This window comes from Oncorhynchus keta, chromosome 1 (assembly GCF_023373465.1).
Source record: "Oncorhynchus keta strain PuntledgeMale-10-30-2019 chromosome 1, Oket_V2, whole genome shotgun sequence".
Lineage (NCBI taxonomy): Eukaryota > Metazoa > Chordata > Actinopteri > Salmoniformes > Salmonidae > Oncorhynchus > Oncorhynchus keta.
The window spans coordinates 24,778,062-24,795,505 of NC_068421.1; the positions used below are offsets into that span (position 1 = coordinate 24,778,062).

The window sequence follows — 17,444 nt, forward strand, 5'->3', positions numbered from 1 at the left end:
TTTATATGCTATATATAGAAAAAATAAGCAATTACAGTCATTTATTTTCCATTTCAATCTTTCCCATGTGTTAAATTTCCACTGTGCTGTCTCCCAAACTATCACATTATTTTTCCAGTTCCAGCATGCACTATTGTAAAAATAATGCAAGAACATAAAATGAAAAAACATTTTCATTCAGACATCTGTAGGGGGGAACATTGTTACCCTTTTGATGCACTGCTAAGGAAGTGGGCCTCAAGTAACCTACCCCACAGTCAGACCAGCCCAAGATGCCTTTGTGGTCAGATGAGGCAATGTGAGCGCTTCAGGCTCTAGAGGTCTCCATCCAGCATGCAGCAACATCCACCTATCGGAATTCTTCCCCTCACTGTCTAGTGCAGCGGACAGCAGTATAGGAAGGGGAGTAGAACGCTCAGAGCCACGGAGACAGAAGGAACCTGAGACACGCACGCGTCCCGAACGACACAGAAAGGAAGGGAACTTTGATTTGACGCGTGGCCGATAATGATGAAATTGACGACACGAAAGAGCTGCATTCCTTAGTGAAGGGAATAATTGACATTTCGAGTGTTCCAATATATAATGTCCTTGGATCCCTGCTCATTGTAGATTATATGTAATTGCTCTCTCCTATTTCTGAAATCTTTCTTTATTGTGATTGTACACTTCGTTCACCCGCATGAATTTTAAGGCAGTCTGAGCGCATTGTTTCCAGCTTCGTCGCATGGGATTTCCAGTCGTGTCGGGTGCGGTGATGTCTGCAACATTCCGCTCTTTGTTTCTGGGTAAGTGAGTTCCCATTCATATGAAAATATGTAGTTATTAATAGGAGATGATCAATAACACGATAAAGGATGTAATTGGGGTTATGATTTATACAGAGCCGTTATGTGGGCTATTGTTCACAAAAATGTACCATAGCTGACAGCGCTCCATCGTGCGTAAATGTATCCAGAATTATATCGAAATTAGCCGAAAAATAATGTAACATAAGCTGTTCATAATATTTATCTCAAGTTCTTTATGAATAGCCTAGATCAGTCTGACAAATTAGCCATTTTAAAATGTAAAATAAATAGTGAGATGAGACTTCATTGTGATAAGTAATTCAATGAAAAATGTGTGTTAAGAAGAAAAAAGTTAACTTCGGAAAAAAAGCCCCTACAATGTGAATTGACAGCAGATGTTTCTGTGTTATGATCACTGTACAAATGCTGCACTTCAGGCATCCATCCACTAGACTGGTTCTGGAGAAAGACTGTAGTCTGAGTGTATTGTATTGTCCATTGAATGTTAATGACATATTTAACACAACTGCTTCTTAATTAACAGAAAGCACAAAGTCAGGGCACGCCACCTATAATCCGAATCACAAACTAATGTTTTGTGTCACCGATTGGCAAAAATAGATATTTCTAATAGATCATGGCAGGTGTTGAGAGTGCCTAGCTGGTGCCCTGAGAGGGACTTGACCGCGAGATGAGGAAGCTAGATATCGCGTGCCGGCGTGTCCCGGGGTCAGAGTTGGTGAGAGTTGAGCAAAGCAAACATGGAATAGGCCTACTCTTGTCTCCTTTGGTTCAATTCCAACAATTATGTCCGTTGTTGTGATGGTGCATTCCATTAGTATATTTTTTCTGATGACAGTTTATGTGTAGCCTAATGTGTTTATCAAACTTGGACCTTTAATATAGTATATATTTTCTTTGCAATAGCACATTAAATGCATTACCTCTGCCAATATATACTGAACATAAATATAAATGCAACGTGTAAAGTGTTGGTCCCATGTTTCATGAGCTGAAATAAAAGATCCCAGAAATTGCACGCAAGTATTATTTCTCTCAAATTGTGTGCACACATTTGTTTGCATGAAGCTGATAAAACAGCATGATCATTACATAGGTGCACCTTGTGCTGGGGACAATAAAAGCCCACTCTAAAATGTGCAGTTTTGTCAGACAAGACAATGCCACAGCCCTACTGATTTATTTAAATGGACTGATTTCCTTATATGAACTGTAACAGTAAAATATTTGCCATTTATACATGTTGCGTTTGTATTTTTGTTCAGTATATTTGTATGTTAAATTGGGTCCTAAAGTCTTATTTTGTCCAAATTCAACGCATCTTCCATAATTCTTGCAGTAACATCACATCAAAATTTCACTGAGGTTTCTATAAATTCAGCAAATACCATAGCTAGAGCTTTACATGTTCTCTATTGTCAAAGTAGCTACACCTGAATGAGGTCTCAGTAGCCTGCTCTGCAATGATAGGCCTATGAGTGAGGCAGACAAGTGATGTGGGTTGCCATTGTGTTCATTTTCCTTAGCCAATAGGCTGGGGATAACTGGGTTGACAGTCTAGACATGCAATCATAGCTCTAGTGAACTGTATTATCAGCTATTAATTTTGTTAGCTGGTGGTGATGATGATGATGGTGATGAAGTTGATGTGATGATGGTGATGATGGTGGTGGTGATGATGGTGAATATTGGTGATGGTGGTGGTGGTGGTGGTGATGATGATGGTGGTGGTGATGATGGTGATGGTGATGAAGTTGATGTGATGATGGTGATGATGGTGGTGGTGATGATGGTGAATATTGGTGGTGGTGGTGGTGGTGGTGGTGGTGGTGGTGGTGGTGGTGGTGGTGGTGGTGATGATGTTTTGGTGGTGGTGGTGGTGGTGGTGATGGTGGTGGTGATGATGTTTTGGTGGTGGTGGTGGTGGTGGTGGTGATGATGGTGATGTTTTGGTGGTGGTGGTGATGATGATGTCGAGTACGATGGAATTTGTATCATTTTTTTGTATTTAGCAGATTAGTGTATTGCTAATGTGTAGGTTGGAATTGATAGTCAGATGGCATACATGTAGTGGTGACATAGCCCTCTGTGCGGTCTTTCATAATGGCAAACCCGGTTGAAGGACATTTCCCTTATAGTTATGAACAGTATTTATTTAAGACCAACCCAGAGGCTGAGCTAAGAGAGAAGAGCTTATTTTATTATGGAATGATCAATACTAATTAATAGAGCTCATTTCCTTTTAATTTGTCTTTGGCCTTGGAAGTCCAGAGACATCCTTAATTAACTTAATATCTGTGGGAGATGTAATATCCAGTGTTCACATTATAGATAAGTACCACAATTAAACACCACAGAATTCCTTAACTGGCTTTATCAAGGCTTACATCACAAAATGAATGGTGCAGTGGAAGGTCAAATGATGTGGTAAAGCCTGTAAAAAAGCTGGAAGTAGAACCAGAGTAACCAAACCAAAGTAGTGGAGCTTAATGATGGATTGCCTGCCTGTCATTCCCTCAGCAATATATGGTTTTGAATGGAACATGTTAAATGACTGTCCAGGAAGTAAAAACAGATTGTAATTCACTTGACAGAAATGTAATGGGAAAAAGTGAGTAGCCCTTCCATTGGAGTTATACATTTCCAACCCGCAAACACCCTAATTTCAAATGGAGCTTATCCACTTTGACCGCTATGATATTTATCAGTCTTGCATCTATGCTGCTCTATGACAATGGCAGAGGGAATTTGAGTTGCATCCTCAAGTTGCATAATCATCGTTCATCTGATCTGTAATGTATGGAGATATATGCTAAGAGTGACTAGGTTTAAAACGGGTTTCAGTTCCCATTCTATATTTAGCGTGTCTCCAGGGGTGGACAAAGCATCTCTCAAATGTGGAGATGACAGGAGCCTCCGGAGCCAGAGGTCTTGAAGTAACATCTCGATGTGTTTGGCCCTGAATCACAATTCCACACATACTCCCCTATCTCACACTCATACAAACACACAGCCATTTAAAAATCTGATGACCATAGAAAGCACTAATACTGTAGGTCTACAGTATACCTTTATTTAACTAGGCAACCTTCCAGTTACTAGTCCACCAATCTAACCACTAGGCTACCCTGCCACTCTAGTCCATATTCATAGACTTGGGGCTGTATTCAATCTGTATCACAGAAGTACAGCATTACAGCGTGATTGAAATTGAAAGAAATGTTCCCGCATTAGCGGAGACTGCATTCACGTAAACACTCCAAATATTTCAAGCTCGAGATTGCAGAGATACACACAGGATGGAATAACCTTTTAGATGATGTGAGCACACATGTAATGAGCACCCTAATGAGACTATGTTTGAGCACGAATGTCTAACTGTCACTACTAGAACTATACACCCATATCACTAACAAACACTGATTTGCTTTTCTAGCAGTTTTTCCTGATGTGTTATGTCTTACTTGATTCCTATGGCCTTTAGATGGCTAATACAATTTTCCTGATTTTCTTCAGAAATAACCTTGTTTCATTGATTGAAGTGCTTTTAGGAATGTTTTTCTGTGCAGAGCAAGCCTAGGGCCCAATTCAATCAGATCCGCTTTGGTCAGCATATCAATTGTTTTGGCAGTGTCAGAGGTGGAACTGCGTTAGAGCTGTCTATAATCCCACAATTCCCATGCAGCCGCGTTAGAAGTTCATGCAGCCGCTTTGCAAGTTCAAACACTCGAATTAGACTAAATCACCATATCCAAATGAACATGAAAACATGCATTAGTCTAACATCAATGGCTTTAATTTTTTTACAAGTCATTATTTCTAACATCAATAGAGCCTACACTTTCTAGTGCCGTTTTGAACTTCTAACGCAGTAGGGATAATAAGGAAGGGAGCGGTTTGTGACACACGAGCAGCCGTTCCCCAATTTGTCAGCTCATACCTCAGTTACACCTCCAACACCATCAAAACATCAGCTACAGTTCATTCGGAAAGTATTCAGACCCCTTAACTTTTTCCATATTTTGTTACTTTACAGCCTTATTCAAAAATGGATGAAATAAAACCATTTCCTCATCAATCAACACACAATACCCCATAATGACTAAGCAAAAATAGGTTTTTAGACATTTTTGCACATTTATTACGAATTAAAAACCAGAAATACCTTATTTACATAAGTATTCAGACCCTTTGCTATGAGACTTGACATTGAGCTCAGGTGCATCCTGTTTCCAATGATCATCCTTGAGATGTTTCCACAACTTGATTGGAGTACACATGTGGTAAATTATATTGATTGGACATATCAGGTCCCACAGTTGACAGTGCATGCTAGAGCAAAAACCAAGCCATGAGGTGGAAGGAATTGGCTGTAGAGCTCCAAGACAGGATTGTGTCGAGCGACAGATCTGGGAAAGGGTACCAAAACATTTCTGCAGCATTGAAGGGCCGCAAGAAAACAATGGCCTCCATCATTCTTAAATGGAAGAAGTTTGGAATCACCAGACTTTTCCTAGAGCTGCCAGGCAAAACTGAGCAATCAGGGGAGAAGAGCCTTGGCCAGGGAGGTGACCAAGAACCTGATGGTCACTCTCACAGAGCTCCAGAGTTCCTCTGTGGAGATGAGAGAACCTTCCAGAAAGACAACCATCTCTGCAGCACTCCACCGGTCAGGTCTTTATGGTGGAGGGGCTAGACGGAAGCCACTCCTCAGTTAAAGGCATATGACAGCCCACTTGGAGTTTGCCAAAAGGAACCTAAAGGTCTCTCAAACCAAGATTGATTTCTTTGGCCTGAATGCCAAGTGTCACGTCTGGAGGAAACCTGGCACCATCGCTACGGTGAAGCATGGTGGTGGCAGAATCATGCTGTGGGGATGTTTTTCAGCGGCAGGAACTGGGAGACTAGTCAGGATCGAGGGAAAGATGAATGGAACAAAGTACAGAGAGATCTTTGATGAAAACCTGCTCCAGAGCATTCAGGACCTCAGACTGGGGTGACGGTTCCCCTTCCAACAGGACAATGACTCGAAGCAGACAGCCAAGACAATGAAGGAGTGGTTTTGGCACAAGTCTCTGAATGTCTTAGAGTGGCCCAGCCAGAGCCCGGATTTGAACCCGATCTAACATCTCTGGAGAGACATGAAAAAATCTGTGCAGATACGCTCCCCTTCCAATCTGACAGAGCTTGAGAGGATCTGCAGAGAAGAATGGTAAAAACTCTTCAAATTCAGGTACTGCCAAGTTTGTAGAATCATACCCAAGAAGACTCGAGGCTGTAATCGCTGCCAAAGTTGCTTCAACAAAGTACTGCCTAAAGGGTCTGAATAATTTTGTAAATGTGATATTTAAGTGTTTTATTTTTAAAACATTTGCTAAAATTTCTAAAAACCTGTTTTTGCTTTGGCATTATGGGTTATTGTGTGTAGATTGATTACGGGGAAAAACGATGTAATCCATTTCAGAATAAGTCTGTAATGTAACAAAATGTGGAAAATGTCAAGGGGTCTAAATACTTTCCGAATGCACTGTATGTGGATCCAGCCAATGCTGGATAACGCTGGTTAGCGATAGATCTGATTAAATCCAGGCCCTAGTTCTGTGTTCTGAATGAGAGTGACTTTAAGTGAAATAGTGCCTGCTTTCTTGCACTCTGTGGAATATTTTCAATGTGTTTATTTTTAACTTTGTGGTGACAGGGGGGCAATATTGAGTAGCTTGGATGAATAGCGTGCCCAGAGTAAACTGCCTGCTACTCTGTCCCAGATGATAATATATGCATATTATTAGTAGCATTGGATAGAAAACACTCTGAAGTTTCTAAAACTGTTTGAATGATGTCTGTGAGTATAACAGAACTCAGGCGAAAACCTGAGAAAAATCCAACCAAGAATTGGGAAATCCGAGGTTTGTAGTTTTTCAACTCTTTGTCATTCCAATATACAGTGTAAATGGGGTCATATTGCACCTCCTACGGCTTCCACTAGATGTCACCTTCATTTAACCAGGTAGGCTAGTTGAGAACAAGTTCTCATTTACAACTGCGACCTGGCCAAGATAAAGCATAGCAGTGTGAACAGACAACACAGAGTTACATATGGAGTTACACATGGAGTAAACAATTAACAAGTCAATAACACAGTAGAAAAAAAAAGAAAAAAAGGAGAGTCTATATACATTGTGTGCAAAAGGCATGAGGAGGTAGGCGAATAATTACAATTTTTCAGATTAACACTGGAGTGATAAATGATCAGATGGTCATGTACAGATAGAGATACTGGTGTGCAAAAGAGCATAAAAGTAAATAAATATAAACTGTATGGGGATGAGGTAGGTAAATTGGGTGGGCTATTTACCAATAGACTATGTACAGCTGCAGCGATAGGTTAGCTGCTCAGATAGCAGATGTTTGAAGTTGGTGAGGGAGATAAGAGTCTCCAACTTCAGCGATTTTTGCAATTTGTTCCAGTCACAGGCCGCAGAGAACAGGAACGAAAGGCGGCCAAATGAGGTGTTGGCTTTAGGGATGATCAGTGAGATACACCTGCTGGAGCGCGTGCTACGGGTGGGTGTTTCCATCGTGACCAGTGAACTGAGATAAGGCGGAGCTTTACCTAGCATGGACTTGTAGATGACCTGGAGCCAGTGGGTCTGGCGACGAATATGTAGCGAGGGCCAGCCGACTAGAGCATACAGGTCGCAGTGGTGGGTGGTATAAGGTGTAACAAAACGGATGGCACTGTGATAAACTGCATCCAGTTTGCTGAGTAGAGTATTGTTGGGTAGTCAACATTAGTCAGAAAAAGCATTATAAATATTCACTTAACTTTGATGATCTTCATCAGAATGCACTCCCAGGAATCACAGTCCCACAATAAATGTTTGTTTTGTTTGATAATGTCCATCATTTATGTCCATTTATGTCCTTAATATAATAATAATAATAATAATATATGCCATTTAGCAGACGCTTTTATCCAAAGCGACTTACAGTCATGTGTGCATACATTCTACGTATGGGTGGTCCCGGAGATCGAACCCACTACCCTGGCGTTACAAGCGCCATGCTCTACCAACTGAGCTACAGAACGACCACTTCTTTTGTTAGGGTGTTTGGTAAACAAATCCAAAAGCGCGTTCTGGTCCAGCCGAACATCGGACAAAAAGTTTAAAAAGTTAAAAAAGTTATATTACAGGTCGAAGAAACTTGTCAAACTAAGTATAGAATCAATCTTTACGATGTTTTTATCATAAAAGTTCAATAATGTTCCAACCGGAGAATTCCATTGTCTGTAGAAAAGCAATGGAACGAGAGCTACCTCTCATGTGAAAGCGCATGACTGAGAAAGAGAAACCCCTCAGTCAAACAGCTCCCACCCGGCCCCCTTCACATGAGAAGCCTGAAACAACGTTCTAAAGACGGTTGACATCTAGTGGAAGACCTAGGAAGTGCAAAAATAATCCGTATCCCACTGTGTATTCGATAGGGGTGAGTTCAAAAACTACAAACCTCAGATTTCCCACTTCTTGTTTGGATTTTTTCTCAGGTTTTTGCCTGCCATACAAGTTCTGTTATTCTCACAAACATCATTCAAACAGTTTTAGAAACTTCAGAGTGTTTTCTATCCAATACTACTAATAATATGCATATATTAGCATCTGGGACTGAGTAGGAGGCAGTTCACTCTGGGCACGCTATTCATCCAAAAGTGAAAATGCTGCCCCCTATGCCAAAGACGTTAACAATAATTTTATCTTTAAAATTGTGTAAAATACTTGTATGCTTGAGGAATTTTAATTATGAGATTTTTGTTGTTGAATTTGGCGCTCTGCACTTTCACTGGCTATTGGCGAGGTGGGATGCTACCATGCCACATATCCAGGAGAGGTTTTAACAGCCAAAATCATCTTCGATACAAGTGAAGGTCATTCTGGCGAGACGAAAATGTACGACAGATTTCCTCTCTTTTTTTCTATATCCTTCCTATTTTACCCCCTTGTGTCTGTCACCATCTTATTTGCATCAATACACTACATTGACATTGGACATCAATTTCCCCATTGATCAATGTCTTTTCAAGAGGTCTGTCTCAAAATACAGTATGTCTTTGCTTGAAATATTATGTAGCATTGACGTGGGCCACAAACATCTGGACAGAACTGGGTGTGTGTTGTTTTCTGATCTATAAATCTCAGCCGCTTTTCAACCTTCACTGACAAAATTACTTCCAGATTATTTTGGAACACATGAACAGGAACTGCCTATTTCCCTGTACGGCTAACTTTTGACAGATGCTCTGGAGAGGCTCAGATTCACGTTAACTCAAGCCACATGTATAGTACAGTAGGCTGCGTTGATTCTGGTACACCAAGCTCTTCTTTCTATGATATCTATCAAGCATTGCAAACCTTCCATTTTAGGTTCATAAAAGGGGTTCAAACAACAGAGTACCCTATGGATTTCTTTCATCTCTGCCACCATGGTCATGCACGAGCAAAAGTGAGGATTTCTGCATTATTTGTTGGGGTAAATAACCATGAAAGTCAATAGAGCGGGGATCATTATTGCTACTTTTCAGGAAAGCTTTGCCGCTAGTGAACATAAACAGTCTGATGAGGGTCTCTTTGATTGTTTTATAAGGACGCAGAGATCTGAGGGTGAACAAATGACAAGACAAATACTGATGTTTTTGCCCCGAACTACAAAGGGCATGGTGCTAATTTACTCTTTCTGCAAATGCCAGATTTTCACCCAAAGCGACCAATCCACCATTCATTCTGATTTTAACGACAACCCTCCGATGTCCAGAGATGAACCCATCTTTCCCAGTATAATGCCATTTTGCTATTTCCTTTTGGAATACATCCCTCCATTTTACTATGATGTCTTACGGGGGTCTGGAAACTCCCTATTTTTAACATTTCTACCAATATTGCCCTAAAAATAAATACTTTACCCAAAGGTATAATGATATTTCCCATTGACTGATCATGGTTTCTCCGATCCCCTGGTATGATATTGTTGCACATAAATGATTGTCACTGTTGGACTTCAACCACATATTTCAATGGATAGCTACTGCCAAGTGAATAGAGACTTATCAAAATCAACACATCTTCTGAATACCATTTAAAAGAAATCCATTATCATCATTCATTGTTAGGATGCTATCATTCCAAGCTCACAGCTCTGTTTTGCTTCTCTCAAACATGCTCTACCTAACTGAAAACTGGCAGCCCAAAATAAGTGTGGCACGCTTGTCTACTCATAGCAAAACATGCTTTTGATCTGTGTTCTCTCTTTGGAAACCAGGTATTTCTGTTTTCAGAGAGGCTGAGGGATCCGTTATTGGTACAGGAAAATAAATTGTTTCTGTCGCAAAGGTCTTTCATTTTCAAGCAGCTTAGCATGCTGCTTACATCAACGACACGAGAAGAATAACAAGTGCCTTACAATGTATTTTATATGCGATTTTCCTCCATTGAAAAGATGGGATTGTCATTCTGTACGTTAGTTCCATGGCTGAAATTGGCTAAACCTTATTTTCCTCCGAGGCTGTAGTGTGCGTTTCCTCTGTGTCAAATGCTCTAGCCCACTGTCATCTGGACCACCCTTTAGCTAGAGCTGAGGTGTTGACATTGCATGTCTGCGATTATGAATTGTGATTTGAATGTTTTATGCGATAGGTCAAATGTGCATGCCCTCAAATAAAATGCAAGGAATTGTTGATTTTTCCCCAAAAAATTGCAATCACAGAATCGCAGAATCCTGGAGGGACTAATTGATTATTATGTCCAAATAGAGGCTTTGATATTCAAAAGGAATGATGTGACTGAAGATCTAAATAATTTGGGAATATTGCTCTCAGAGGAATAGGTTCTCACTATAAAGCACTATGTGACAGTGATCATCAACTAGATTCAGCCGCGGGCCAATTTTTTCTTGAGCGGATGGTGGGAGGGGGCAGAACATTTTTACAATCAGTGGCGACCCGTAATTCAGCCCCACATATTTATCTAAAAAAAAGCGAAATAAAAATATAGTTTTTTATTTTTGTGAGGGGTTGCCTGTTTTGCATGTTATTTTGGCGATAATACATGTCACATATCAGTTTGCAAACAATGTAAAAAAAAATAATAATAATAATAACTGAATAATAAATAGGTCTTTCAGCCTAGCTCATTGCTTTCTGTGGTGGTGGGGCAGCCAGTGGAAAATACGGAGCGTAGGGGTTGGTAATATTCTTGTCACTCCCTGACCATAGAGAGCCTTTGTTTTTCTATGGTATAGTAGGTCAGGGCGTGACTGGGTGGTTTTCTTGTTATTATTTTCTATGTGTGGTTCTAGTTTAGTTTTTCTATGTTGGTGTTTGATTCCCAATTAGAGGCAGCTGGCTATCGTTGTCTCTAATTGGGGATCATATTTAAGTAGCATTTTTTCCACCTGTGTTTTATGGGATATTGTTTTAAGTTAGTGTATGTTACACCTATTTGTTACGGTTCATTGTTTGTTTCATTCTTTCTTTGTTGTTTTGTGCGTTTCTAATAAATAATATGTGGAAACCATATTGCGCTGCAGCTTGGTCCGATAATTATTCCAGCGAATGTGACACTTCTCTTTTTGCGTTGTGTTTAGCTCAGTGTTCTTTCACTCATGGGGACACTACGTCACTGCCAAATCTAAGGATAGAGCTCAAAAAAAATCAAGCTCCTTGGGTGTGCCATAGGGTTACATTAGAAGTGCCCATCCAAGAAGGTTCAAGGTCATTGGCCACAGATAAAATGACATCAAATCACCTTATATCTACAGTAGCTTTGATCATACTTTCAAAATCTTAGCTAGCAGTCATCATCATGAATCAAGTCGTCAATCTATTGGCAAATCCTTTTTGATCCTTGTCATATGAAGAGAAATAATGAAGAGAAATTATAGATGAAACATATCGGTGCTCATCGGCCATTGGACAAAAACATTACACAACAAGTTGGAGATCACAAATTCAATAATGAGTGGTTTGGAAGGAATCAGTGGCTAACTGCAAGCATTGCAAAGCAATCACTAGACTGCTATTCCGTAGAGTTGGTGTGTGGTCCCAATTCTGGGTTTAAGGGTCTCTTTTTCCAATCTTAGAATGATAAACATTCAACATTGGCCATGCAGTCAACCCAGCATGATTTCTGCCACGTTTAAAACAACTGTTTACTCGGAACTGGGAAATCTGACTTCAATGAGCTCAAGACAACTGAGAACTTTGGGAAAAACAAGCTCCTACTGGAATAATACATTTTGAATGGTCATCCAACTCGGAATTGTAAGTTGGGAACTCGGGCCTATTTCTAGGGCTACGATCTGAAGATCACTGATGTCATCATGATTCAACCTTGTTTTTTTCCAAATTCCCAGTTGAAAGCATCATCAATCCAGAGAATGTCAGACTTTGATGACAACGTTTGATGACAAAATTTGCCCACGAAGGACTGCCGCACCATCTTCCTGTTCAAGTGAACACAGCACAACAATAAATTATGTCAAATGCCAGGGAGGTATGTAAACTGTAGCTACTGTAAGAATGTGATACGAAGTGTATGTTGTGAAGTTACTATTAGTTGCCTCACCCTAATCATTTGGTCTATTTTCCCCTGTTAATTTCACCTACTGTTCTGACTTTGTGATACACATGTAGCCTATAACCTGTTTTAGAGCAATGTAATCATCGAATATTGTAAGAGCGTTCATTGTTTGCTTATATGCCCCCTTTATTTACCCTATGGTTCGGACTGGGTGTACAGGGAGAATTACTAAGAACAGCCCATATTCTGAATTCTGTCGCTGTACATTTCAAAAGTGCTGACCAAATAGTTATATTGACTAGGTCCGTCCTAGCTCGCTCATTAATGTCTTAATCAAAATAATTAAGGATTGCCTCTTAACATCTTGTCGTCCCCTTATGCCCTAGTTTGTACATCTCAATTGTTAGTAGAATCCACATTTGTTTAAGCAAGTCAGCCATATCAGCTATGTTTTTTTTAAGGCAGTAAATGAGGCTGAATGAACTATTTTGCTTCCAGACAAGGCTTTGAATATAGCCAGGTGTAGCAGTGGTAAGGTGTTGGGACATCTTTATGAAGGCCCTAGCAGTATGTGGGCACAATTTGTCACCGTTACAGTGTAATTAATCTATTGTTTAGTATTGCGTTCTGTTGTGCAGTGGCTTTGCTGGCATGCATCCCCCCAATTTTTTGTTTGTTTGCCCCACCAAGATTTACATGCTAAAATCGCTACCTGATTACAATCATTTGTAGACCGCAAACTGACCGCAAGAAGCCCAAACAGATATTATATTTCACTAAAACATAATAATTTCAAACCTTGCTTACATGTGTATATGATCACGTCTCTCTACTATGCATGGAAATCACAGGTCGGTGGAACCTTAATTGGGGAGAATGGGCTCATGGTAATGAGTGGAGCAAAATTAGAGGAACGTTATCAAATACATCAAACACATGATTTCCAGGTGTTTGTTGCCATTCCATTTGCTCCATTTCGGCCAAAATGATGAGCCGTTCACCCCTCAGCAGCCTCCACTGGTGGAAATACTTGGGAACAGATTTCCCCAATTAAAATCAATTGGAGCTGATTTCCTGGTATTTTACAGTTTTCTATGTCCAACATTGAAAATGCAAGAAAAAAAACCTAGATGTTTTCTTTTTCTTTTTTTTTACTAAGAAAACTTGGGGGGCCAAATAAAACCTTTTTCCTGGGGCTGTCAGTTGAGAAACCCTGCTCTGTGATCTATGAAGCCCAAAGACATGATTCTTCACACATTCAAGCAGGAGAATCTCTGAACATGCTTCCCTCGCACCAGGACAGCAACGTTAATTCACTAAGGATGGACTTCTTCTCCCTCGTATGACATCAAGCAGTAAATGAATTATTGAAATTGAATTCAGATTTTTTTTTGTTATCAACCAATGATGCAAAAGCATGTTTCACAAGGCAATGACAACCCTGTTGTTTTTTCTCCCTCTCTTTTTTGTGGAATGAGAGCCAACTGAGAGAACAGGGGGAATGTTCCACGTCTGACTATTTAGACGCCCGCTGTTCCTTTCAATTTGAAACAGTCTATTAGCTCTGCTAGCAGGCCACTCCATTAGGTGTTCTGAACCCACGTGCTCCATTGTCTCACTCCATTTCACTCTTGCTGCTCTCCCCCAAGCGTTAGCGCCAGTAATCAGCAGAGGCCTCCTTTTCTTCTTGCGTTCATCTTCACCCCCATTGTCATCACCACTCCATCCGGAAGAGATCCAAAGATGGATGGTGTTTGCAGGGGGGAATTTGGTGGCCATTGATTAGTGCATTTAAAAATAGGAAGAAGGAATGGTTAACCTGCACGTAGCAACAACAGCTTGAGGACCATCTGTCTTCCCTGTTTGATATGGAGGGGTTTAAAATCCAAAGCTTGTTCGTGGTTCAATACTTTTCTTTCATGTCTGTCATAAATTGACCATTACACAACATCCTGTACTTCAGATACATGTAGGTTGCAATTATTTTATTAGAACCATGAAAAAGGCTTTATATGATAAACACGTACTGTAAACTGATGCTGATATTTTTTTAACCAAGGATAAATGCATTGGTCATCACGACTGCAGATATTTTATTGCTATTCAGTGCTAGTAACTGTAGAATGCCATATTTAGGTCCCACTGTAGTGGCTTGCTGTTATCTTGTACTAGAGGCATCATGATGGATGGTTTAATTATCGAGACACAATGCCAGGCATTTATCTGGCTGTTCATACCACAGCAAAAACATTGTAAACTGGATATCGCTGATCAATCGCTAGGCTTCCTGCAATTAAGTGTTTAATGCTGCTGATTACGCTAGCCTGCAATGTGTCACACTAACGGTGGCTCAACCTTTAAACGCTACGAGGCGAGATGCACTCAATGGAAGAAGTTAATGTTTGCTTAGGAGATTAAGTCACATTTAGGTGCTTAGACCAGGGGTGTCAAACTCATTTTTCCCCTGGGGGCTGCATTCGTTCTTCAACGAGGTCTGGAGGGCCGCACTTAAAATTGGTTATATTTCCTCCCTATAAAAAAATGTGAAAAATACTCCTCTATCCATTGTTTTTGAAAAATGCGATGCTCCCTGACTGTCTAGCTTTCATTTTGGTGGTTATTAGCGAGCAGGACACAATCAAGAAACTGTATGAATGTAGAACCATTATCATTACTACCAGTGGTGGAAAAAGTACCCAATTGTCAAACTTGAGTAAAAGTAAAGAAACTTTAATAGAAAATGACTCAAATAAAAGTGACTCACCCAGTAAAATACCACTTGAGTAAATCTAAATATATTTGGTTTTAAATATACTTAAGTATCAAAAGTATAGTCATTTCAAATTCCTTATATTTAGCAAACCAGATGGCACCATTTTCTTGTTTTTTTAAATGTATTTACAGATAGCCAGGGGTACACTTCAACACTCAGACATCATTACACATTAAGCATGTGTGTTTAGTGAGTCTGCCAGATCAGATGCAGTAGGGATGACCAGGGATGTTCTCTTGATTCGTGTGTGATTTAGACAATGTTCCTGTCCTGCTAAGTACATTTGGGTTTCGGGGAAAATGTATGGAGTAAAAAGTATATACTTTTCTTGAGGAATCTAGTGAAGTAAAAGTATAAGTTGCTAAAAAGTACAGTAGTAAAGTAAAGTACAGATACCCAAAAAAACTACTTAAGTATTTTATTTAAGTACTTTACACAACTGATTACAACACTGTTTCAATTTGGTTTGGTTAATTTTAAAGTATATAGAGAGATGTTGTTTTATGTATGTTTGGCACCCCTGGCTTAGACCATGGTGAGTGTACAGTAGATTGCTGAAAAGTAAGAACATTCTCCTCTTCCTGTGAAACTGTTCCAGAACAGATGGCATCATCACCTTTGTTTTTACGAGTCGTTAGACTTGACTTGATGATGATGATGAAATGGAGCCTTTCCACTATACTGCCCATGCAGATGTGTAGCTCTATGGTTTGATGTTATCCACCAAGTCGCAGAGTGCCGTGCAGAAATAGCAATGTAAAATACAACCCAAACACACACAAGCATTAGATTTTCACAGTACAAGGCTTTTAATATTGCCTTTCCAAAGTGGGCACATTGTGTTTTCCCTTGACTGAGGCGGCAGAAGCACCACCCCTGTGCTCTGATAAAAGTGTAGTGTGGGGTTGTTATTCTGCATGCCTGAAATACACATATTCTCTCTCTCTCTCTCTCTCTCTCTCTCTCTCTCTCTCTCTCTCTCTCTCTCTCTCTCTCTCTCTCTCTCTCTCTCTCTCTGAAACACATACAACTCCTGTGTCTGAGGAGGCTTCCAGTACCCTGGGGTGTGGCAAATTAATGCCATCTACTTCCCTGTTCCTGGATGGTCTAAGCTCCTACTTACATTTCCTGCACATGCTACCATTTTCACTCCATTGTTTAGTCATCTTCTGCCTCTCCTGTGTCTCTCCTGGATTCTTTACGTTGGTCCTCATTCAGCCTGACAGGCTAACTGTAGTTCACTACGCCACCAGAGAAGACACGGCTTAGGACTGTGTTTAAAGTGTTTGTCATGGTTCTGTGGTTTTGTCAAAATTGTCACATTTCAATGTATTCCATAGTGGTGCTGAACAGTCTGCTTGTGAATGAGATGTTCCTTTTCAAATATTTGTTAAGTTTTTGGAGTAAAGGTTCAGTTGGGAGCAAATAGAACATGATGGGCATGGCTTGTCTTCTTGATATTCAATGTGAGGTTTTTAACAGCACACATCACTTTATTGTCTGTGTCATTTCAGAAAGGGAAATCTGGAGTGTTAACATTAGGCATGATTTTCAGTCTGAGGTCCAGAGTTGTTGTGGAGGAGGAATAGCAACGTTTGCGAATTCAAGCTCTTAAAATAATTAAAGTTGGCAATGATGACTGTGTATTCTAGAGTAGTCCAAGCTCAAAATGTACAGTGATGGAAAGTACTGTACCATCAACTGTATGCGATGTTATAAAAAAAAATGGCATGGGGTTAGAGTATAGAATAAGAATATAGAGTATAGAATAAGAACATATTATTTAATGGATGGTCTATCCCTTGTTTGTGAGGAGAGAATAAGGGCATGCCTCATCTCCTTGGTTACTGGACCCAATTTTTAAAAAAAAACATTTGCTCTATGTAGAAGAGAAAATGCTATTTACTCTATGAACCTTTCCTCTTGGATGCACTCTTGACATTGAACAATGTGGAAGAGCCGACTCGTCACTAGCCCCTTTGCTAATGAGGCAATTAAGTCTATCCTGCCGTGTTGGAGCACTGGGCTGAGTGTAGGGCCGAGAAGTCATCTGCAGTCTCAGCAATCAGCAAGTGTCTCTTCCTCCCTGGCTGCAAACAGAAGGCACAAGCAGGCTGTCTGGTGGGATTCACTCCCCCTCCATCCCCTCTCCCATCCTTCCTTCTCCTGTGGCCCTCCCTTGTCAATGTGACCCTCGCTCATCTCTTCAGATCACCAGCAGGGCCAGGCCGCATTGAAGCGTTGTCTAGCTAGTGGCCTCATAGAATCACGTTATCCATGATTGATGCT

The 17,444-nt window shown here is 40.3% G+C and overlaps 1 protein-coding gene across 1 annotated transcript in view; it reads left to right on the top strand.

Annotated features, from left to right (window-relative positions):
- Positions 1–277: 277 nt before the first annotated feature.
- LOC118397138 (CXADR-like membrane protein) overlaps positions 278–17,444 on the top strand; it is a 115,590-nt gene continuing 98,423 nt past the window's right edge. Inside the window, exon 1 of the mRNA XM_052518969.1 lies at positions 278–788. Within this exon, the coding sequence (XP_052374929.1) occupies positions 728–788 (61 nt within the window). The 5' untranslated portion in view covers positions 278–727. The remainder of the gene's footprint in view (positions 789–17,444) is intronic.